Source organism: Aspergillus melleus (genome assembly GCF_016097325.1).
Source record: "Aspergillus melleus strain CBS 546.65 chromosome Unknown contig2, whole genome shotgun sequence".
Lineage (NCBI taxonomy): Eukaryota > Fungi > Ascomycota > Eurotiomycetes > Eurotiales > Aspergillaceae > Aspergillus > Aspergillus melleus.
The window spans coordinates 1078913-1100695 of record NW_025763371.1 but is presented as its reverse complement, the minus strand read 5'-3'; the positions used below and the strand labels follow the sequence as shown (position 1 = coordinate 1100695).

The 21783-nt window shown below is 52.7% G+C and overlaps 10 protein-coding genes across 11 annotated transcripts; 7 read left to right on the top strand and 3 right to left on the bottom strand.

Moving 5' to 3' along the window:
- Window positions 1-1204: 1204 nt before the first annotated feature.
- LDX57_003243 (uncharacterized protein) lies at window positions 1205-3252 on the top strand (the record flags this gene model as incomplete). Its single annotated transcript, XM_046084887.1, has 2 exons — window positions 1205-1286; window positions 1592-3252. The coding sequence occupies 2 exons, from the start codon at window positions 1205-1207 to the stop codon at window positions 3250-3252; spliced, it is 1743 nt and encodes a 580-aa protein (XP_045940850.1).
- A 657-nt stretch (window positions 3253-3909) lies between these two features.
- On the top strand, window positions 3910-5499 carry LDX57_003242 (SET domain-containing protein; the record flags this gene model as incomplete). Its single annotated transcript, XM_046084886.1, has 1 exon — window positions 3910-5499. One exon carries the CDS (start codon window positions 3910-3912, stop codon window positions 5497-5499), a length of 1590 nt encoding a protein of 529 aa, XP_045940849.1.
- Window positions 5500-6001: 502 nt separating this feature from the next.
- On the top strand, window positions 6002-7314 carry LDX57_003241 (putative RING finger domain protein; the record flags this gene model as incomplete). Its single annotated transcript, XM_046084885.1, has 3 exons — window positions 6002-6586; window positions 6682-6940; window positions 6998-7314. 3 exons carry the CDS (start codon window positions 6002-6004, stop codon window positions 7312-7314), a joined length of 1161 nt encoding a protein of 386 aa, XP_045940848.1.
- A 225-nt stretch (window positions 7315-7539) lies between these two features.
- NUC1_1 (DNA/RNA non-specific endonuclease) lies at window positions 7540-8538 on the bottom strand (the record flags this gene model as incomplete). The annotated part of the gene is made up of 1 exon (XM_046084884.1): window positions 7540-8538. The coding sequence occupies one exon, from the start codon at window positions 8536-8538 to the stop codon at window positions 7540-7542; it is 999 nt and encodes a 332-aa protein (XP_045940847.1).
- A 1060-nt stretch (window positions 8539-9598) lies between these two features.
- On the top strand, window positions 9599-11146 carry ZRT3 (Zn(2+) transporter ZRT3; the record flags this gene model as incomplete). Its single annotated transcript, XM_046084883.1, has 3 exons — window positions 9599-9653; window positions 9711-9841; window positions 9902-11146. The coding sequence occupies 3 exons, from the start codon at window positions 9599-9601 to the stop codon at window positions 11144-11146; spliced, it is 1431 nt and encodes a 476-aa protein (XP_045940846.1).
- A 392-nt stretch (window positions 11147-11538) lies between these two features.
- LDX57_003238 (splicing regulator NSRP1-like domain-containing protein) lies at window positions 11539-12948 on the bottom strand (the record flags this gene model as incomplete). The annotated part of the gene is made up of 1 exon (XM_046084882.1): window positions 11539-12948. One exon carries the CDS (start codon window positions 12946-12948, stop codon window positions 11539-11541), a length of 1410 nt encoding a protein of 469 aa, XP_045940845.1.
- Window positions 12949-13361: 413 nt separating this feature from the next.
- TRS20 (TRAPP subunit TRS20) lies at window positions 13362-14334 on the top strand (the record flags this gene model as incomplete). Its single annotated transcript, XM_046084881.1, has 2 exons — window positions 13362-13552; window positions 13672-14334. 2 exons carry the CDS (start codon window positions 13362-13364, stop codon window positions 14069-14071), a joined length of 591 nt encoding a protein of 196 aa, XP_045940844.1. The 3' UTR covers window positions 14072-14334.
- Window positions 14335-16414, bottom strand: LDX57_003236 (cysteine hydrolase family protein). Of its 2 annotated transcripts, XM_046084879.1 has the most exons (4): window positions 15915-16414; window positions 15377-15801; window positions 15197-15328; window positions 14335-15150 (listed from the first exon to the last, which is right to left on the bottom strand). In XM_046084879.1, exons 1-4 carry the CDS (start codon window positions 16019-16021, stop codon window positions 14648-14650), a joined length of 1167 nt encoding a protein of 388 aa, XP_045940842.1. In that variant the 5' UTR covers window positions 16022-16414; the 3' UTR covers window positions 14335-14647. The 2 variants fall into 2 exon arrangements, with proteins under 2 accessions (XP_045940842.1, XP_045940843.1); XM_046084880.1 differs by having other exon boundaries at window positions 15377-16414.
- An 890-nt stretch (window positions 16415-17304) lies between these two features.
- On the top strand, window positions 17305-19271 carry nde1 (nuclear distribution protein NudE; the record flags this gene model as incomplete). The annotated part of the gene is made up of 2 exons (XM_046084878.1): window positions 17305-17544; window positions 17640-19271. 2 exons carry the CDS (start codon window positions 17305-17307, stop codon window positions 19269-19271), a joined length of 1872 nt encoding a protein of 623 aa, XP_045940841.1.
- Window positions 19272-20539: 1268 nt separating this feature from the next.
- LDX57_003234 (uncharacterized protein) lies at window positions 20540-21468 on the top strand (the record flags this gene model as incomplete). The annotated part of the gene is made up of 3 exons (XM_046084877.1): window positions 20540-20931; window positions 20989-21217; window positions 21283-21468. The coding sequence occupies 3 exons, from the start codon at window positions 20540-20542 to the stop codon at window positions 21466-21468; spliced, it is 807 nt and encodes a 268-aa protein (XP_045940840.1).
- Window positions 21469-21783: the final 315 nt, after the last annotated feature.

Below are 21783 nucleotides of genomic sequence, written 5' to 3'. Positions count from 1 at the left end.
CGACCGACGGGCTGTGTCGTCTATCGAAGTCCGCTTCCAGCTGGCGTCTTTTCATGCGCCTCATTTTACGTCTAAACGCGGAATCGTGTCGGGTAGGGAATGGCTGGTCATGTCTGGAGGGTCCAGGGAGAAGAGTAATTAGGAGCGAGATGATTGAGTTACTCTAGAACCGTGAGCTCCTTCGATAAAATGTAATGACACCATGACGGTCTTGGTGGCAAAAGGGCCTGTTCAGGGGTAGAAAGGTCGAGGCTCGATGATTATAGAAGACACAAAGAACTATGCTAGTTGTACGCAAGCTTTTGGTCTTTCTTTTCAAAGTTTGCGATGCTCTAGCTGACTACTAATGCTGGTATCTTGTACCTAAAGAGCTGACTTTTATTCCGACATATGTCTGTCGACTGCTTTTGCTATTGAATTGTCTGATTATTCTTGAATTATTAAAATGCTCATATGACCAGCCCTGGGAAAGTGCAGCGTAAGGATATGCAAAAATGATACTTTACTGTAGGGCTTGTCTCTTGTTCACCTGGACATCTTAAATCTAATACCATTTGATTGTCTGGTACATTTTCGAAGTATTGAAATTTTCCTATCTAGGCACTCTAAATATGTACAATATGTAATAACCGATATCAGATCTAGTGTGCTGCGGCTAATCCCCCCTGCATTTTGCTCACTGCTATCCTTGAACAAGCACAACACTTAATGGCTTAGTCGTTTAGGCACCGCAGTACAACACGCAGGCAGTCGACGCCGAGAAAGCCGTTCACCCAATCCCATGCAATATTCTCAGGTGTGATGTGCTGTGTTTATCTTTTTTCTCCTACCCTTTCCCCTTTCTATTCTTCCCTTCTTGACTATCTTTCCTTTACACGTCCTCTTTCGCCTTCTCGTGCGCATGAACACCACTCTTCCTCCAGTCCCTTTTGTTATTCAATCTGGTAAGTGTCTGGTTGATATTATACTCTACAGTTTCTCACTTCTATACTGTGCATGATTTCTTTGTGCTCTGCTTTTCTGTGAATTGTGGTGTTGTTGTGACTCCGAACCGGTGATGAAGGAAGCTGTGTCTAACTCATCCGACCAACAACCCACTCACTCACTCATTTTCTCTCAATTTTACTTAGAACGTCTGCCATTCAAAGCTAACAAGCTACTAATCTAATCAGCTACACAGAAAAACATCAAATCCAAAAAAGCAATGACTGATAAGCCCAGAAAATGGGAGCCGGCTCGCCGCCAGAGTCGCCGGGTGCTCTCGTCGTTAGGTCTCAGACCGTCACGTGAGTCCATCACCATCTCCTTTGTTTTGCTTCATTTTCTCGCACGTTTGTGTGCTTGTGTGCTTTTTTGTATGTCTGTTGTGCTCTTTTGAATGTGATCTGTCTATTATATAATGATTCTGTGTGTTTTGTTTTCGTCTTCTGGGCTTCTTGTTTTGATGCTTTGATGCTCTTCCCTTTTCCTGTTCAGTACATGAGCAAAATACATACTACCTACCTGCATGACACCCACATGCTGGACATCAAATTCCCAAAGAGATATCAACATTAGGTATATATCAAAGCTAACCATCCCTATATTCTAGCTGGTCAACAACCCCCCAACCCCGAAGATCGAACCACGCCTCCACACACCGCCGCGGCCGGTATCATGGCTGCATTGAACTATGCCTCTGAGTCGAGAGCTGTCACGATTCCTGAGATCGAGTCTATGCCAGCGTCGGAATCGACATTGACATTGACATCGGCATCGTCCTCAGCTGCGGCGTCAGAGTCTTTAGGTGCTACTGCTGCTGATGCTCCTGCTGTTGTTGCTGTTGCTGCTCCATCTACTGGGCCAACAACCATCAGCGGTGCTGTATCGTCTTCAAGTGCGCCTATTGCTACTAGTTTATTGTCGTTGCCGTTTTTTACTTCTTCTGTTTCTTCTGCTTCTGCACCTTTTTTCGCGTCTATTGGATCATCAGAGAGAGGAGGTTCTGTTGTTGCTTCGAGTGCGCCTGCTCGTGCTGCTACTCCTGCGTCTGCGTCAATGTCTACGACTACCCCGACCGCAAGGTTTACATTCGTTTCGTCTACTTCTACTTCTACACCTAGCATGTCAGAGAGTGATGTTTTCTCGTCTTTGCCAACAGTTTCTGTCCCTGTTCGTGTCCGTTCCCGTCTCCCTGCTACTTCTACTTCTACATCTACCTCACACACCACTACCAACACCCCCACTCCTATTACCATCGCCACAAACCCCATTCCCTCAACCGCAACCGCAACTCCCACCTCCATCGCAAGTGCAGCTACAAGTGCAAGCATAACCGCCCCCCTCCAACCCATCAACCCCTTCTACCGTCCCCGACAACGCTCCCTCTCGTTCTACGACGCAAGCACCTCCGAAGACGCCGCGCTGCCTCAGAATCGCCATCTCGTGCAGAGCCAGATCCACGGGGGTGTTGGATCGTCGAGGTATGTCGCTGCAATTAGGGATGCGGCGTTGGGGGTTTCGGAGGAGGAGGAATCGGAGTCTGAAAGGGAGTCGGAATCTGAAACGTCGGAGGAGGAGTTGATCAGGAGGAGGCTTCCTTTTCGTCGAAGTGAGAGGGAGGGGTCTGCGTTTGGTCGGGATCCGTTTTTCTTTGCGACGCAGAGGCATACGGGTTCTGGTGCTGCTGTTGTGGGTTTCTCTTCTTCGGTGTTGGGTTTGGCTTCGGCTTCGGCTTCGGCTGGGGTGGTTGGGTCGTCTGTGTCTGCGTCTGCGTCTTTGCCTTCTCAAAGACAGGCGAAGACTTCTGCTTCGGTACAGAAAAGTACCTCCTACCCGTTCCGCTCTGAGGACCTCGATGCGGCGTATCGTCGTGCGTCATTCGGTTCCGGCTTCAACTCCTCGATTGATTCGCACGTGCACTCCGGCGGTGAGTCGCCGTTGAAGGGGATTTTGAAGAGACGATACGCGGCGCCGTCGAAGAGCCCTTCTGCACGTGAGAAGAGGGTGAGTTTCATGGAAGGTTCTGGAGCGGGTGAGGATGAGGGGGATGTGTTTGGTGATGATAATGAGGGTTTGCCTAGGGAGGTGGTGGAGTTTGTGGGGAAGTTGGTTGAAGATGAGGATGTGGGTGAGGGTGAGGTTGGTGGTGAGGTCGCTGCTACTGCTGTGGTGGATGAGGTGGGTGCTGAGAGTGATACTGTTTCTGTTACTGTGAGGAAAGATGGTGGTGATGATGTTGTTGGCGAGAAGTCATCGGATAGTGGGAACTGAAGTCTCTTTGCAAGCTGCAGGCTGCATGTGTAATGGGTGTGCTTCTCGAACTAGTTTCCAGATTGGAGGGGAAGATGACGTGGAAATGAACTGTTCTGGATTTGAAAGTGATAATATGACTGGGTCATATTAAGAGTATTAGTGAAGACCTGATCTGGCGCATTCAAGATGATCGCACTTGAAAGTAGATGTGAAGCCATGGAAGGCTAGGATTTCTGAGGCGGAAGGTCCCGTCAAAATTCTCGTTATTCTGAGGCATACCGTGATTATCCAGGATAATGAATAGTCGTAACGTGCTTAAAAGAAACCACTTTGCACAAAGCTCTCATCATGCATTTAACCATCATATGGCCATTACAAAGGACTACCTCCACTGTCCTCGCCATATCGATTTCTTTCCTTTCTCACGAGTGTACCTTTGTCAGAAGTACTTTGTTCTCCACTGAAGGGAATACCACTGGAACGGCTCTCTGGGGTATTGAACATCCCTCAACAAACATACATACCTCGACTCAAGCCTCAGCCAAAATGGACTCGGCTCCCGCAAGCAGCTCCTCTGCTTCTAATCTGCCCCCTAAAGGAACTTCCCCAATCAAAAAGAAGCACCTACCTTTGCGTCGTCGCTGCAAGGCTCCATGCACATGTCCTCTTCGCACGATGCCCTCCAATCCTGAGACCGAATTCGAGCAGCTCCTAAGCCGCGATAGACAAGTGCGTGTCCCTACATTCGAGGAAGATATCGAGAAGGGACCTAGTATGAACAATACCGGAATGGGGTTGATCGCGAGAAAAGCCATCCCTTCGGGCAGCGTCGTGTTCTCCGAAAAGGTATTGTGCATGGACACCAAGGAATCAATGACGAACCGAGACCTCAAAGATGTCGAAGGAGTGCTGAATCGGTTGACCAAAGACATGGGTCCCGAATGGTATTCCAAGTTCCTCGAGATGGGTGCCGGCTATGAGCCTAGTGATCATGTCGATGAGGATGCAGAGATAGGACAAAGAGCCGGAGGAGTGCATACACATATCTGGTACAAGCACCAGATGTGGGCGAAGGTGGATGACCAGCTTGCAGGCTTGTTGGGGCTGAAGCTTGCGTGGTTGAATCATTCGTGCCTGCCAAATTGTACACTGACTCTGGTCAAAAGGTATCCTTATCGAGGCAGCGAGAAGGCAGCTGTGGCAAAAGGGGGCGACTTTTTGATGCCAGAAGAACCGGTGGTGACATGTGTTGTGGTGAAAGCCCTCAGAGACATTGCCAAAGACGAAGAACTTACCATTTCCTACTTCCGGATTCGAGGCGCGCAGATGCAGAGAAATTTGACGGCTGGTGTGGCTGGCCCATTCTCCTGCGCCTGTTACTGGTGTTCGCACCCGGCCCACATAGTCGAAATGACGTATGAGTTGCAGCAAGATGTTGATATTCTGTTGAGTTGTCCTCGAATCATCAAGCAGCGGCCAGCAGTGTTATTCCAAGCGGTGCGCGATCTTATGATCAATCTAGACTTGATTCGAAACCGTGACGCCTACATCGCGCAGGTCTGGGCGCACTGTGCTGTAGTTGCCGGGTTCCATTCAGACATTGCACGCGCCACCGTCTTTCTAAACAAAGCGATGACAATAATTCGAGCCCTGCGCCCTGCTCAAGATCCGTTTCGGCGATGGTATACTCGCTGGCGACATCACCTTGAGGAAATGCCAGGATACGGGGCCTCATCCTGGGGCCTGTCATCCGAGGACGAAGGCATCTCCTTGTCCGAGAACCTCGACATTCTATTCATGGTCGTCGCCGAGCCAGACGAATACCTGCGCGTGGGACAATATCACCGCCTCACCGGCACCATGAAGGCGCGAATCGGACCGAGGGTAGGTAAGGCCACCTTCTTTGTGAGTCCTGACGAGGATTCTGATGAGACATGCGAGGACCACAATTGGGAAGCTTTCCCAGAAACGTATCTCCGGTCCCCTGAGACGGCCATGGGTACCAAGCGGAATGAGAGAGTAACTGAGGTGATAAAGCTGCTCGAGGAACAATTCAAGGCGCCTTCCGAGGATCCCCGGAACTGCCGGAAGTTCGATGAAGAAATGAGGCAGCTGTATCTGAGCTTTGCGGAAGACCGCCCTCATTTGGTTTCCGAACGGTCAAAATATGATACCGGCGCCATGGGACTGGAATCACTAGATGACAGTTGGAATATGGACGAAGTATCGGATACGGGTTCGGTATCAAACCATAACGCCCTATAATCAAGAACGCAAGATGCAGAAGAAGAAGAAGAAGAAGAAGAAGAGTAAGAAGAAGAGCAAGGGCAAGAAGGCTCCGATCGAGACCGATGAAACTAAAGGCAATTAATTAGTTGATCTTGCCAGTGACTCTCTACCTCGCGATGAGATGAGCCCCATGAGCTTCACCATGAGTGTTCCGCATTGCCGATGATGTATAACTCTGTCAGTTTTACATTTTGATAATAATTGGTTTGGCTGTCCAGCCGTAGAATAATGAAGTAGAAAGTAGACAAGAGGACGAACGGAGAAAGAAAGGCGGAGATGATTATGTCATTCCAACATTTTCTCCAACGCCGAATCTCGAGTCCTTCGAGTTTACCTTACTTCCTAACACGCTTCAATGCAATCCATTTTCTGCAATTCCTCACTCCCAACTCTCTAAATCCTCAGATAAAACCCCTTCCATTTCTATAAACCTACCCAACCGACCATCCATGCCATAAACCCAACCTCACCTAAAAGAATGGCCCACTCCAAACGCAACACCTCCCTCCCACACTTCACCTCCTACGAGCGCGGCCTCCTACGCGCATCATGGGGCACACAACGCGGCGTCATCGGCCGCGACTCGTTCCTCCCCTTCGCCTCGTGCCGACTGTGTCTGCACCCGGCGCGCGCCCCCGTCGTCGCGTGCGCCACGAACGGCGACCTCTTCTGTCGCGAATGCGCCATCAACGACCTCCTCGCGCAACGGCAGGAGATCAAACGACTCGAGAAGCAGCGCGACGACGCGAAGAAACGGCTAGCGGAGGACGAGGAGCGCACGCTTGAGGAGGCCAAAGAGCGCGATCTGCGAGACTTCGAACTTGTTAGTATGGGCCTGGAGGCGGGGAAGAAGGGCCCTGGGACGGGGACGGAGAGAGATAAAGATGGGGCGGGGAAGAAGAGGAAGGCAGAGGAGGCGGAGCGGGCGGTTGCTGCGTTCAAGGCGCGCGAGGTCGAGGTGGATGGAAAGCGGAAGAAGGTGTTCGAGTTGGATGAGAAGGAGATGGCGAGGGTTGCGAGGGAGGAACAGGAGCGGTTGAAGGAGGAGTTGAAGAAAGAGAAGGTTGGTCTTTGATATAACAGGCCTGGTCTAACTCTCTCGATCTGAGAGCTGGCCTGGCTGCTGGATGTGTTGGCTAACGGACGGCTTGAATACAGTCGGAAACGAGTAAATCGGCATTGCCCTCCTTCTGGGTTCCCTCGTTAACGCCGACGACGGATCCCAACGAAATCGCCGCCAATAAAGCCGTCAAACTGACCCCGATCTGTCCGGCGTCGACGGACTCCAACCGCCACGCCTATTCGCTCAAGTCGCTGGTCGACGTGCACTTCACGGAAGAGAAAACGGACGACGGCACGTTAGCCCGTGTATGTCCGAGCTGCAAGAAGACGCTTACGAATGGATTGAAGGCGATGCGTATGTTCTATCGGTACTCCTTTGCGAGATAAGGATCATTCACTGACCATTAAACAGTAACGAAACCCTGCGGTCATGTTATTTGTCAACCGTGCGTCACGAAATTCATGACACCTCACGATGCGCCGGATCCCCATGCTACGAAGGAAGAACAGGAGCAGACTGCCGCGCTTCATGGGCGGATTCTTTGCTACGTCTGTGAAACGGACGTCACGGAATCGAAAGGGAAAGACGAATCCGGGACGGGGAAGAAGAAGAAGAAAGATAAGGAAGGCATCCGCCCTGGTTTGGTGGAGGTGAGCTCGGAGGGAACGGGTTTTGCTGGGCGTGGAGGAAACGTTGCAACCAAGACGGGCGTTGCGTTCCAATGTTGAACTCGGAGACCTTATGGAAAGTGTGTAGAAGATATGGATGGCAAAGCCAAGTCTATAGAAACAGTTATGTATAGGTACAATGTCTGACGCAAGCGAGTCTACAAACGCCACGACGGATAAAAATATAAACCGAACGAAAGTTAAAACCCCGAAACGAAGGCCCGTCCATCATAAGCAGATGCCCTCGTTCCTCCCCCCAGACTACTCCAACCCTCTCACAACTATTTAGTTCCGCTTGGAAGCATTGTTGAACTCCCGAATAGTCACCTCGCACTTCACCTCCTGGCACAGCTTCTTCCGACGGCTAGGCTCCAGCTTGGCTGCAAACTCCAGTCCACTCGCGCGCTCCACGGCCTCCAACGGCACCTCGAACTCGGCCAATCGCTTCTCATTGGGAATGCGAGCATTCGGCAAGACAAACGCACCCAGCGCAACCTTTCCGGCGGCCGAAGCCGGACCCTCCTCTGCGTAGATCACCTTGTAGAAGTGCGTGGGCACGGCCACATTGGGCGGAGAGCCAATGACTTCATAAGAAACGCGCCACTTGCCGTCGGCGTCACGCTGGGGCAGATACAGAGGGCCGGTCACGACGCGCACGGACGGGTACTTCTTGGCCAAATTACGGCAGAAGTCCTCGAAGTGAGCCCAGTAGTCGCGGTTGAATCCCTCGCCGACCTGCGGGCACATGTTGGTCAGAGCAAACGTGGCGTCCATAGCACCCTGCGACCATTTGGCATCAGCGGCGGGCACCTGGTGTCCTCGATCGTAGCCGGAACGGAAGTAGTCGGACAGTTTCGCGCGGAAAGCGGCCGGGATGGTGGTATCTTCGTAGAAGGTGCTGTGCTTGCGATCCGCATTCTTGAGAGCGAGCGATGCGGGCGTGATGTGTTCAGCGACCCAGGAGGGATTGCGCGTGCGACGGTCGTAGGCGCCGGCCAGCGTGAGTGATATGAGGGTGTCGGCTACCGGGCCGGGGAAGCCATATTGGTAGATGCCGGACGGGTCGACGGGGGAGCCGCCGGAGGGTTTAGGAGCGAGAGAAGGCGGCGCAGGTTGCGAGGCGGGGGTTCTCGTAGAAGTGAGAGGAGTTGGCGGAGGGAGTTGTTGCTGATGTTGCTGTTGAGGTTGAGGGGGTTGAGGGCGAGCGGAATAGACCAGGGCTGTCAAGCCAGCTCCTGTGGCCGCACTGGCCGCAGCGATGGCGGCGAAGGTGGCCTTGGACATGGCGAAGGAGAATGAGAGAGGAGTAGGAGGAAGGGAGGGGAGGAGAGGCGGAGAGGCGGAGAGAAGAGAGGAAGTGGAGATGAGGGAGGTTGAAGAAGCAGAAGAGAATAAAAAGAAAGAAATGCCAAACAGAGCAACTCCGAGGCTCGTCCAATCAGGTGACCGGATCCGAACTCCACTCCACTTGAAGAAGTATACAGCCTGAGATCATGGAGAATTCTTCCATCCCGATGTAAAAGATCAATCAGGTTCGAGGCTGGGCAATATATAACCACTCTCTAGCCAGAATTCCAATCATGGAACGTAAATATCATCTGGTGACCTGTGCAGCTGAGCCATTCAGATGATCAGTATTCTTGGCATTGTTGCACCGTCTGGCCCTCCATGGCCAATTGGACAGTATAAACTAGAAAGTCTCCCGCCTGAGCGAACTCGGAGGGAAGAATGTTCTGATCAATACTGGACTGATTAATTGATTGATAGGAAGAATCGAGACCTCCATCCTTAGAATAAGCAAACGGCGAAATGCTTGGCATCTTGCCTCAGGCATCCAGACGCCTTCAACTTTTACATATCCAGAGGTCACTAAATCCAGCGATAAGTCAATTGACGCCATGACTGAACTGGGATGTACCTCGGTGTAGGTACGGAGAACTCCCCATATCCAAATGTTCAGTATTGACTATTGAGTCCCTTCGGGGCACTCCATACTTAGGGCTGCAGTTGGCCGTCGACCAGTCAGAAGGCAGGCATTTCCACAACATGAGAAACAAAGACATGGCCAAGACAAGACCAAGGGTATCATGATCCTTTGACTGTGATTCACAATCGATCAATGTTCAATGAACCTATGCAGAAAGGGAGATGTTCTAAAGCATCCCAGCTAGTCTGAGATGCCCGCCGAGACGCTCCACTCATGAGATCATGGGATTTTCCCCCAAGGTTCTCACGCCTTTCTTCTCCGCCTTTTCCTTCTCGCCGCTTATCTCCTTCGCGGCTCCCCCGGTCCTCTCTCTCTCTTCCTCTCTCTTCTCCACCTCTCCCACTTTCCCCTTCTATCATGGCAGCCAGCAATGATCTCCGGGGCTGGGTTATGAGCGCCGTCTCCGGCGTTGGTCAGTCTTCCTCACTCAATGCCAGTTCCGGCGCCACCATGCTAACTCACATTCCAGCTTGCGTTCTAGGTTCCTCCGTCATATGTATCGATGTAATTCTCCGCCATTTCTCTCACCGCAAGAACTTCCAGATTGTGAGCCACAATGGTTTTTTATCGGCTTCGCTGGGTCTCAGTGCCGGCGTCATGGTACCGCCCCTAATTCGAGCTTCTAGTCTGATCGATGCAAGCCGCTAATAATCGCCCCAGCTCTTTACCTCTCTTTATAGCATGCTTCCCACCTCCCTCAAATACCTGACGCGTGCCGGATTGGCTCCCTCGCCCGCCGCATATACGTTGATTGGTCTCTTCCTGGCCGGTGTCATCATAATCCGCTTTCTTTCGGCCTTCCTCCATCATTATATTCCCTCCCACGTCGTGGATTGTGCCCACTCCCACGAGCCACACCCCGCTTCCGATCTCGAACATGGTCACCATGACCACCACGAAGGTCACTCACATCCTCCGGGAACAACCGAAGGGTCAACGGAACGTACACCTCTGCTGACTCGACCGCACAAAAATACGACCATTGTCCCGCTAGCTCGCTCCGAGGAAGAGGCCGAGCGAACCGTGTTCCGTGAATCGTGGCGCGGCCGGCTGGTCCGGCGCGTAAGTCGCCTGGTGGGTGGTGTCAAGGCACAATGCGATGAGTATGGTCCGTGTTATGGGATCTCGCAAGCTTGTGGGCATGAATGCTCGAAAACTCTTGTTGGTCCGGGCGACGAAGGCCTCCGCCCCGCCATCCCGCGCTCCGTCTCCGTTCCCGTGCAGCAAGATGCGGAACGATTGGTTTTTGCAGCCACCGATCTACCGGACTCGCAACAGATGCCGAAGCACAAGGCTAACACGGCTTCGTCGTCTTCCTCGCATACCGGGTTTCCCGAAGGTGACGCAGACGCAGAGGACGCCGTCAAGTCGCAGCCGGTCGGAAGCGGTCAGCACCATCACCACGTGCCCCAGAACGCATTCCTCTCCATCGGTCTCCAGACGTCGGTGGCCATTGCCTTGCATAAACTACCCGAGGGCTTTATCACGTATGCCACCAACCATGCCAGTCCCTCTCTTGGTCTCACGGTGTTTCTCGCCCTCTTCATCCATAACATCAGCGAAGGGTTTGCCATGGCGTTGCCGCTGTACCTTGCTCTTCACTCGCGAGGAAAGGCCATGTTTTGGTCTAGTCTTCTCGGCGGCATCAGTCAGCCAGCCGGCGCTGCGCTCGCCGCGCTTTGGATTTGGGGTTCTCGTCATACTGGCGGGCCCGGTGACGACGGCTCCGGTCCATCCTGGGGGGTGTACGGAGGCATGTTTGCGGCGACGGCCGGTGTCATGACCTCGGTAGCCTTGCAATTATTCAGCGAAGGTCTCGCGTTAACTCATCGTCGCGAAATGTGCATCGGATTTGCCATCGGAGGGATGGGTCTCATGGGCCTCAGTTTCGCCTTGACCGCATAGACTTTTACTACCTGGGATCGTGCGGCGTTTCATTGGGTATATGTTTTTTTTTTTTTCTCTCTTTTGCTTATTCACTTCTGTGCGATTGGAATAGCTCGCAGGCCGACATAGAATTCGCCAAGGAAAAACGGTAGCATTCTGAGGAGTTTTTATTACTATATTCTTCCAACGAGTCACGACTGCTTTCGGGGAAATACCACTGTCACTAGAATCGCCATGATCAATTATTTTCAGCAGCCAATATCTTGTGTTAGACTGGTCTATATACATATTACTATATTTGCTCAATTGGGCTGTTCTGAGCCGTCTCCTGGTATTTTCATATGGTACACCCTGAACAGAGCGCCGCACACCAAATGCAGTAACTGAAACCACCTGTTGAAACAAGTAGATCATGAAGATGCGCCCCCTTTGGCGGCCGCCTCTCGTTCCCTCTTTCTCGCCAGGTATCGCTCCTTGGCACTCGAAACGTCGGTCGCCGTCTTCTGGCTGCGGCTGCGCTCGGCGATTTCCTTCTGTCTGGCCGCCTCGGCCTCTTCTTCCTGCCGGGCCTGCGCCTCCAGTTGCGCGGCGATCATCTCCGTCTGGCGCGCGCGCTGACCAGCCCGGCCGCCCGACTGCTGGCCGGAGTCGAATCTTGGTCGAGCCGCCGGACGAGCCGTCTTCGCGGCGGCAGCCTCGCCCTGCACCTTCGGTTTCGGCGCCACGTTCAGACCGGCAGATAGCAACTGTCGCTTATCAACCACCTGGCCCTCCTCGTTCACCGCGATGCGCGCGCCCCGTTCATTCAGCTCAGCCGCCTTCTGCGCCTCCGTCTTCTCCTTGCTCTCAGTCTCCGTCTCTGCCGGCACCTCACCCGCCTGCACCTTCCGAGCCGTCTCCTCCGCCGCCTTCACGGCGGCCTCGTGCCGCTCTTCGCCCCGTGACAACACATCCCGATAGAACCCAATCATGCCGGACCCACCGTTCTGCCTCCGTCGTTCCTCCTCCTGTCTCTCCCGCTCCGCTTCCTCCTCCTCCACCTTCCGCAGTTCCTCCTGCTGCGCCTTATACGCCGACGTCACGAACTTCTCCTTGTCCGCGAACTCGTCGCCCTCGGCCTCGCGCTCCTTCGCGAGCAATCGGTCCCGAGCCCGTAGCTGATCCCGCTTACGGATCTCCGCGCTGCGCAGCAAACTCGTCATGTACCGCGGTACGTCGCCGGATCCTTGCTCCGCGGCTTTGCTCTTCTCCGGCTTGGCGTGGAGGCTCTCGTACACGGCGTCGTAGGAGTATATCGAGGGATCGAGCTCTGAGGCTTCCTGGGCGTGTTTGCGACTGCTGTGAAGGGCCGATAGGTTCGTGTAGGCCTTTGTGTCATTTTTCTGGGTCTGTCCTTTCGCGGTGTTCAAGCCATATGATCCGCTTCCCGGTCCGCCAATCCCTAATTGTTCCTCATCATTCCCACCGTCTTCATCTTCGTCGTCGTCGTCCGCAAATATCGACTTTTTGCTGAGAGGCTTCACGTTCGGTTTTCCGCTCCCGCTGGCGCCATTGAACGGTACTTTTCGTTTCGGCGGTGGTGGTTGCGAGGATGTGCTGGATTTGGGTTTGATGCTTAGTCCTGATGGGGCTGGTTTTGTGGGGGCTGGCTCATCGTCGAGGCCCCCGATTGTGCCGATTTCTATCGCGCCATCTTGGTTTTGCGTTGTCTCGTCGGAGTCGGAGTCGTCGAAAATTGTCTTCTTGCGCTTTTGGCCGAGTGCGCCGGGGGGTTTTTTGTTGGGGAGGTTGAGGCCGTAGGTGGATTTTGGCGGGGGCATAGTTTGTCAATCAAGGGGAGTTTGATGGGAGGGTTGAATGCGTGGGTAAGGAGGTGGTGAGAGGTGAATGGTTGTACAGTAGATGGTCCACGGCAGACGGACGGAGAAAGATGCGGTTCGAGAGCAGAGGAGCTGCCATTATCTTATCGCCACGTGATACAGCGCATCTCTATGCAAACTGTCCAAACAAACCAAACATCGAATATCTCCGGAGACAATCTGGAGTAGAGGATACATACTCCGACAACATACAACACGGCCTCACTCTCCTCCTGCGTTAATCGCACCACAACACCAACTCTTCTCCACATTCGACCCCCTTATCGACTACCGAATCCTGGCAGAACCACATCACACCGAACCAGAATCGAGCAGAGCAGAAAGCACGGCCTAGATCAGGCAGAACACCAACAATGTCCTACTACTTCACCATCCTCTCCCCCACCGACGTCCCGCTCTTCAACCTCGCCTTCGGCACCTCCAAGAGTGGCGGCGACGGGATCGCGCGCTTCCGATTCCCAGATACAGCGCAGTACATGAACCAGTTCATCATCCACTCTAGTCTGGATATACTGGAGGAGGCGCAGTGGATGAACGCGAACATGTACGTCTTTACATACATACCTCCCCCTCTTCCCTCCACACTCTCCCCCTTCCACCTGAAAAATCTACCACTCCAATCCACGCTCCACACTCCAAATCTAACCGTCCCCAACAAAATAGGTACCTAAAACACATCGACACCTACCCCCCCTCCAGCGCCTACATAACCGCCTTCCTAACCCCCTCCGGCGCCCGCTTCCTCCTCCTACACCAACCGCCCCAACTCCCCTCCACCTCCGGCCCCGGCGGCTCCAGCACCAACAACACCTCCTCCTCCCTCCTCGGCTCCTCGTTCTCCTCCTCCGGCATCGGCAGCGGAACCTCCTCGCGGGCCTCGGCCTCCAGCATCGCTGCGAACCCGACGTCCCCGCAGACCGAGGAGGCCGTGCGCCAGTTCATGAACGAGGTGTATGAGAATTATGTGAAGACGGTTATGAGTCCGTTTTATCGGCAGGGAGGGGAGATTAAGTCGCCTGTTTTCAGGGGGAGGGTTGTGGGGGCTGGGAGGAAGTGGCTTTAGTCTCCCTACCTACCTCTCCTTGTCTTTTTTTTTAGGGAAAGAAAATTAGGGTTCTGTGAAGGGGGATAGTTATTTGGTGGGTTGGTTGAGTGAGATAGGATGGGATCAGATATGATGGAGTGTAGATTGATGGGTTGGACATTGCCAGGTGGAAAGAGGCTGTATATGCATACATATTGTTTGCTTGTCTTTGAGCGTATGGCGTTGGGTTGGTACATTACTTCAGAATACTTTACAATTTACTTGTTCGACTAGATAAAGTAAAACATGATAAACAAAGATCGTTTCGTTCATTCTCGTAATGTCTTGTCGCGTCCGAGGTCCTTGAGTAACGTTAACTAGCTAATTGTCTAGACAATTAAATGACGGCTTCAAAAAGTATAAAATGAACGCTGCTCTAATCACTCCCTTCAAGTCGCTGAATGTGCAGATCAAACAAGAAATCGAAGAAAAACAAAAGATATGTCTGCTCAATAAAGTCCAATGCCAAAGTCATGCTTCCTCTCTCGTCTCGCCTCGTCTCGGCCCATAACTTCATGGGTCCCATATGCTCATTCCAATTCACAAGATAGGTCACTAAACAGTCATCTGCGGAGCCAGCTTCTTCACAGTGACGGATTTAAAGTTTTCCACGGCTGTAATCACATCTTCCATCTTGGCCACCGCGCCAAAGATCCCGCCCTCCATCTTCACCGACTCCATCGTGCTGACGTGCAGGCTGGGATCGGTGGCCGCCGTGCCGTCGTCTAGAACGACACAGTCGAAGCCGCGGTCGTTCGCTTCTCGCATGGTAGTGGAAACACAAACGTCCGTACTAACGCCGACAATGACTAGATTCTTGATGCCTTTATTTCGCAGCAGAAGTTCAAAGTCGGTGTGCGCGAATGCGCCCCGTCCCGGTTTGTCGATGACCGGTTCCCCGGGAATCGGATACAATTCGTCGACGGTATCGTGGCCAACCTCTCCCCGGATGAGAAGACGACCGAGAGGGCCGGGCGAGCCGATTCCCAGTCCGGAAGCATTGTTTCGTGATCGGTAGGCTTCTCTGCTGGAAAGCGTGGAAAGATCGGGTCGGTGGCCTAGTGGGTCAGCAGTTGCTCTCGGTGTCAGACAGGCGGAACGTACCCTCGCGAGTGTGGTAGACCGGGAACCCGGACGCACGGAATATTGATAAAAGATGCTGAAGTTTGACGATTAGTGCCTGGGTTGCTGAGATGTCGTAGCCCTGGTATTCCAGGTATCCACCCGGCGAGCAGACTGCGATGAGTTAGTATGATCCAACCGATGAAGATAGTGGGCACTGACAATCCTTCTGCATGTCTACAATCACCAAGGCGGTCGTATATGGCGTTAAAGTGGCATCATGTGGCCAGTCATAAGGTACGGCGGCAATCTGACCCTTCCGGACCTTGTGATGAGGAACTTGCCGCGGCTTCTCAATCACCGGACCATGGTTGTGCGTCGGATTCAAGACGGTCAACGTCCAAATGCCAGGAGTTCCTGCTGCAACTAGCATGAACGGGCAGTCCATCAGCCGGGACGTTCGCCGCCGTTTTCGAGTCTCTTCCGTCAGTCCGTTCCGAGGACGATAATGCCCACCCCGATCGCATCGAAGCCACACTTTGGCCGTGCGACCCGGTTTCTTTTCGGTGGGGGTACTGGAAGATTTGACGACGACATTATATCCATGTGCTTTGCCGTGTGTCTGGACTGCTGCCAGTAGAGATGCCCTTGATGTTATGGTCAGTGGAAGCATATGAATTCGTGGAGAAAAACATCTTAAATACAGATATGATTTAATGGAGCTGGCAGGCACGCCAAGAAATCGAGCTAGGCAACTTACTTGTCAGGATACGTCCCTTCCGGAGGGGGAATCAGTTGCATGGACATCTCCGGGATGTCCTGAAGATCGCTCGGCGCATCGAGATTCAGATCGGTGGGGTCAGCCATTGCGATCAAGTCGAGTGGATCTCCACTTGGAAAGACAAAAGAGGTCTGAATCGGGCATCAGCATGAGGGACTTCAGTCCAAGTCATCGCGACAGGTGCAGGTAGAAAAATGAGGATAAATCAATCGAATCCATCAAACACCAAGACAGTATAGATCCATAAGATCCATAAGTGCGTGGAAGCAATCTACTTTCCAAACTGTAGAACCCAAATATTGTGCTGTGAACCGGGGATCCTATTGTGCGTGGACATAGGAGGAAGACCAGCGACGCCCAAGCCAGCGTCGGGAAGGCGGATCTCCCTCCAACCACGATGAGGAGGGGGAGGGGAAGGATAGACGATCGCAGAGAGCGAACTTCCAAGGAACGGGAGACAAACGGCTGCAAGAGCACTGACAGGGGGACCAGGAAACAAGCATCAACTTACAGGAGGAACAGGCGATCCGACAACGATCAGAGAAGGCCAAACATGGACGACGGGCGAGTCACTCACAGCGGCTCCTCGGAAGACGCACAGCGCAGGCGGTGAGCACGAGCCTCCAGGAGCCCGTGTGTCAGCTGTCACTAGACCCCGTTGGGCTTAGCTGTATGGATATCGTTATGACGACGGTGTAAGGGAAAGTGGTACCTCTGAGGTACGAGTCCCGCCTATCGTCTTACGGTTGGTGCCTAAGTGCCCTGCCCGAACCCAGCCCTGTTCCCGTATGTAACAGTCACAGTCAGGTACCTGAAGTTCAAGGCTGCTTGTTTGTTCCCGTGGACACCGGCCCATCATAGTTTGCATCACTAACTTACTCCCTCTCTCTTCCTTCCACACCCCCCCATCAACATCCCACAACAACTGACCCATCCTGGCCCCTCTGTGAGGGACTGTTTGGTTCTCTCTCTAGGTAAGTCATATCGCAAAGAGTATTGGTCTTATTCAAAGTCCTCTACTCTTTCTTTTTTCTCCCTTTTCTTTTTTGTTTGTTCTCCTTGGCCTGGTCCTCTGGTTCAAGTCCACGCTTGCGTCGCGATCCCGACTTATCTGCGACACCGCCTCCCCTTGGGAGATTCCACCCCCCTCCACCACGACCACCACCTGTTCACGCACGGTTACTTGAACTCTATCCCCGGTGGATAGTTCTCCTGGGGAATCTCTGGGTCACGCTTTCAACCCTTTCTGCGGATTAGGTTGACGGCGCGCGCAAAGTTCCCCCCTTCTTCCGGCGGTGACGATCTCCCAACGTGGTCCTCTCAAACGTGTCTCTCTCCCTCGCCGGCGTCGGTGCCCGGCACGGCAACAATGCCCTCAGCCGACGTCTCGTCCTCTTCCGCGAAACCCAATGGTACCAGCTCGAGCCGTGAAGAGCTGGCATACTACAAGGCGCAATATGAACAACTCGAATCGGAGTTGTCGGAGTTCCAGGCCTCCAGTCGGGAGTTGGAGGCGGAGCTGGAAAAGGACATCGAGGCATCGGAGAAGCGCGAGCGACAACTGAAGGAGAAGGTGGATGTCATGAAGTATCAGGTGGAGGAATGGAAGGTATGTTTCGCCTTACCCTCATTTCTTGTCTCGCTCTGTCAGGGCAAATTGCGCCGCTCGTAGACCTATCTCGGCTAATATTTGTTTATATCTAGTCCAAATACAAGCAGTCCAAGTCGGAGGGCGACGCCGCCCAGAATCGCCTACAGAAAGAAATCACCTCGTTGCGCGATGTCAATCGAACCCTTCAGCTGAAGTTACGAGACATCGAAGTTGCGAATGATGATTACGAACGCCAGGCTCGCCATACCACTTCATCCCTGGAGGATCTGGAGTTCAAGTACAACATGGCCATCGAAAGAGGAGTCCTCCTGGAGGAGGAAATCAAGACGGGAGAACAGGAGCGAGAAGATCTCCGTATTCAGAATCAACGCCTCCTCAGTGATCTATCGGAGCAGAGGATCGAAACCGAAATCGTCCAGGAGAAGCTCCGCAATATGGACATGAATGGCGGCCGCCGCAGAAAACCCGCTCCATTGGGCCGCAGTCCGTCCACGCCGCAGACTCCCGAGATCTTCGATCGCTCCCCGTCGACATCCATCGTGTCTTCGCCTTTGTTTGCCACGCCTCCGATGAAATCGTCGCTGATCTCCGCCGCTGCGACTCCCCCCTCGCCACCCATTTCCGAGTCGTCCATCAGCATGCGCAAGTCCATCACTGCAACACCTGGCTTCCCTTTCCAACGGGCTTCGGCTTCCGAACTTGGGTCTCGGTCGTTGCATGGATCCAGGACGCAGAGATACAACTCTCACTCTTACTCCAATCACAACGGCAACACGAACAGCCATCACAATACCAATCACTCTCGTGCAACTTCCTTTGCTTTTAGCACTGGCCGCAATAACTCGTCGATCACCTCCCGTCCCGGTCTACCGAAAGCGAACACGGCCGCCACTCGATCGGCGGCTGGAGGACTCCCCAAGTCGGGATCTTTGTGCCAGATCCGCGGCCTGATCGGCAAGATGCAAAAGCTGGAAGAGAGGGTCCAATCGGCCAAATCCAAGCTACCGCCACCCTCAAGCTCCCCATCTCGGGCCTCGTCGCGCTCGGGATCGGTGGTGGGCGAAAGTCCCGTCGCTTCTACTATTACGGCTCGCAGAAACTCCCGCAAGCGATTGAGCGGCAGCAGCTTCAACTCCTCGGTTCACGGCGACAGCGCCTCGTCCTATATGACGCACAATCGACCTTCTCTTAGCGCTCGGACTCAGGGCGACAGCCGACCTAGTAGCCGCACGAGCTACTCTAGCTCTTTCAGCCAGAGTACCCACCCAAGTATCACGCCGTCCAACCGTCCCGAAAGTCGCCAGAGTCGCACCAAGACGCCGCTCGGACATTATTCGACCAACCCGACTACGGAAAGTCGGCGACCTCGGTCTTCCCTCAGCAACCCGTCGGCTCATGGTGCTCCTGTCAACGGAATGGCTCACATTGACGAAGACGAGGATCTGGCGTTCCGCATGTCTGTGCGGGCTAAGATTAGTGAGGCTCGCGAGACCCGTCTCGGCTCGTTCTCCTCTTCCCCCACCACCCCTACTACGAATGGAATTAACGGGGTAAATGGGGTGAATGGCATCAATGGGCTGAAGAAGCGCACTCCCAGTGGAATCTCCGCCATCCCAGCACCTCGAAGCCTTCGGGCCAATAGCGGGCTGGAACGGGGAAAAATCAACATGGGGCCGCTATCCGAGCCGCAACCCCAGGCCCAAGACTTGGGCGAAACGTTCTAAACGTTTTCGATGTGCCTCATTCTATATTTCATCCACCCCACAGAATAAGGCTTTGCTTTTACTGTCTTCCCTTTTACGACGTTCACGGCTGGTACGCGGGTATCTTTTTCGCACTTCAACTTCATACCATATTCAGATTGCTATCTTTCTTGTCATTCCTTGCATTCCCACCATTTTTCTTTCTGTTTCTTTTGATTACCCCTTTTGCAAAGCTCATTGTATTTGTTTGAAACGCTTCAGTTCTGAGGACCGGGGCATCTATTATTGGAGGACTGTTATTCGGGAAACGGGTTGTTCATAGAATTTGGGAGAAATCGTTCCCCTTCTTCTTCTGGGCGCTGTCGTGTGTTTTCTGCTTCGATATCGATAATCGTCATACCTACCTAGTCTGTACAATCAGGTTTTCGGCGGACGGCGGAGTTGGCGAATGTGTCTGGTCTATTTACATGGCGCATCGATTGTGTTGTTCCGGCCGGGGGTCCTTCAGATGAGTTCCCCATCGGCGTCCAAGCTGTTACTCAGCAAATGTCACATTTTCTTTTCTTTTTTCGCCTTTTTTTTTGGTTGTCTACTCTTAGACCCTGTTGTGTTTGTTGCCTTTAGGCGTTGCACAATAGCCAGTATACAATTTCGTGGCTTGGGTTCTAGAAGTCGTGGTTGGCTGCTACAACGGGATATGATCTGATTTGATAGGTTACTATGGTGAATATATGCTTCAATCTGTCTTTTAATTTCTGGATGTAGCATTCTGTAGTTTCTGATGCTTGCTTGGCAGACGTAAAAGCTGACAATCACAGCTCGGAGTCCCCATGAACGAGATTCTTGTCATTTTCACGAATACCGCCACCTACCAGATAGTGTCATGGTTCTGATACATATGTCGCATGTAGTTGCATCCACTGACCAATACGTTTAAGCCGTCTGTCCGTGGGCCAGGGCCCAATGGGCGCTTTCAGCACTTCTTCATGTACACCTGAGAACCCACGTTGTCCGTCTTTTCTGCCAGTTGTTCAACCACCCGGTCTAATATGTTGGAACGCTTGGCGGAAGAGACAATCCCAATCAGAGATCGCACCGATCATATGGCGTTGAACGTAATCGAACAGCTCTGTGTTGGGATATGGCAGACGTCTTATTGAAATTGCGGCCACCGCCCGTGACCCCGGCGGCAAAAACACACAGGCCTCCATTCCTACTACCTCTACTTCCTTCTCTTTCTCTCCTTTGACCACTTTCTCGAACCCAGATATCACATTTATTCCATCAAGATGTCTCTTCCTGTTCCCCCAGAGCTTCCTCAGCGTACGGAAATGCGCAAAGCCCTACATAGCCTCATCAACCATATTGCCTCCCTATCTCCCGTTGATGAGATCAAAATACCCTCGAAGATCGACCAGCTTCGATTTGAGCCTATGGTCCTGGATGAAAATTCCGAAAATAGGCCATCCTTCTTGGCTCCACTGCCTGCATCCCTCTTGATTGATCCAGATGAGCATCACGACAGGAAATATGGCATGGAATACGTTACCTTCGATTCTTTGCCCGAAGATTCGAATGACCCGAAGATCTGCGCACGCGCGATTGACAATTACTTCTCTCATTATGCCTGGCATTGTTCCTATGACATTCCTAAGGAAGACCTCGTCTGGTCTTCAGTGAAGTAAGCCTTAATGTCCACGTGATGGACTTTCCATTTGATGCTGACTCGAGCTGTTAGCGTTGGTGAGGGCCCCTATGTCAACCTATATCGATATGAGTATCCTGAGTTTGGACCAACATGGGTTGAACAGGTCCAAAAGGGACCTTATTCACACGCGAACGCCACAATCTACAACGACCTGAATGCCAATGATGGGAGTATCCTCCAGGGCGAGCTGCTTTTCGCCTTACGTCTCATCATGGCCCAAATGCGAAGGGCCCGCTTCATCGATCATATGGTAACACCCGTGAGTACTCCTTCCACTTCCCACACCCAGCCCAGGAGCTCAGGTATCAACCGTCGACATGATAGATTATCGTCTTTTCATTCATGGGCCCTCAGCATGCTCGCGTTATTGAAGCCTACATGGATGGCCATACTGTCGTGGTACGCCCTACCAAGCTGTATGACCTTCGTACCAAAGACGAGGCAGCCTTGAAGACATTGGCTCAGTGGTACTTTTCAAAGCCACTTAAGCCCACGGGATCTTCCCAGTAGATCTGGTTTGTCTTGTTTCCTTTTGTTCAGGGAGCGCTGGAGTTGAGAAGGGATGTTGAATTATTACGGTTTGGCGTTTTGGTTCTTTTGGTTTGGGTGACTGGTTATTTATGGATTGAAAATATCTTGTTATCGCTACAGTTTTTACTTGTGAATAATACCCCAATGAGCAATATGACTTTTGATCTCTGCAACGCTCGACAGCTACACTCCGTCGTGCATTGGCTGTTGTTTCTTTCTTCTTGAAACAAAGGCCAAGACCCCGCTTACACCGTCGTCGCACCATCTCTATCTATTAAAGTTCAACCAGTTGAA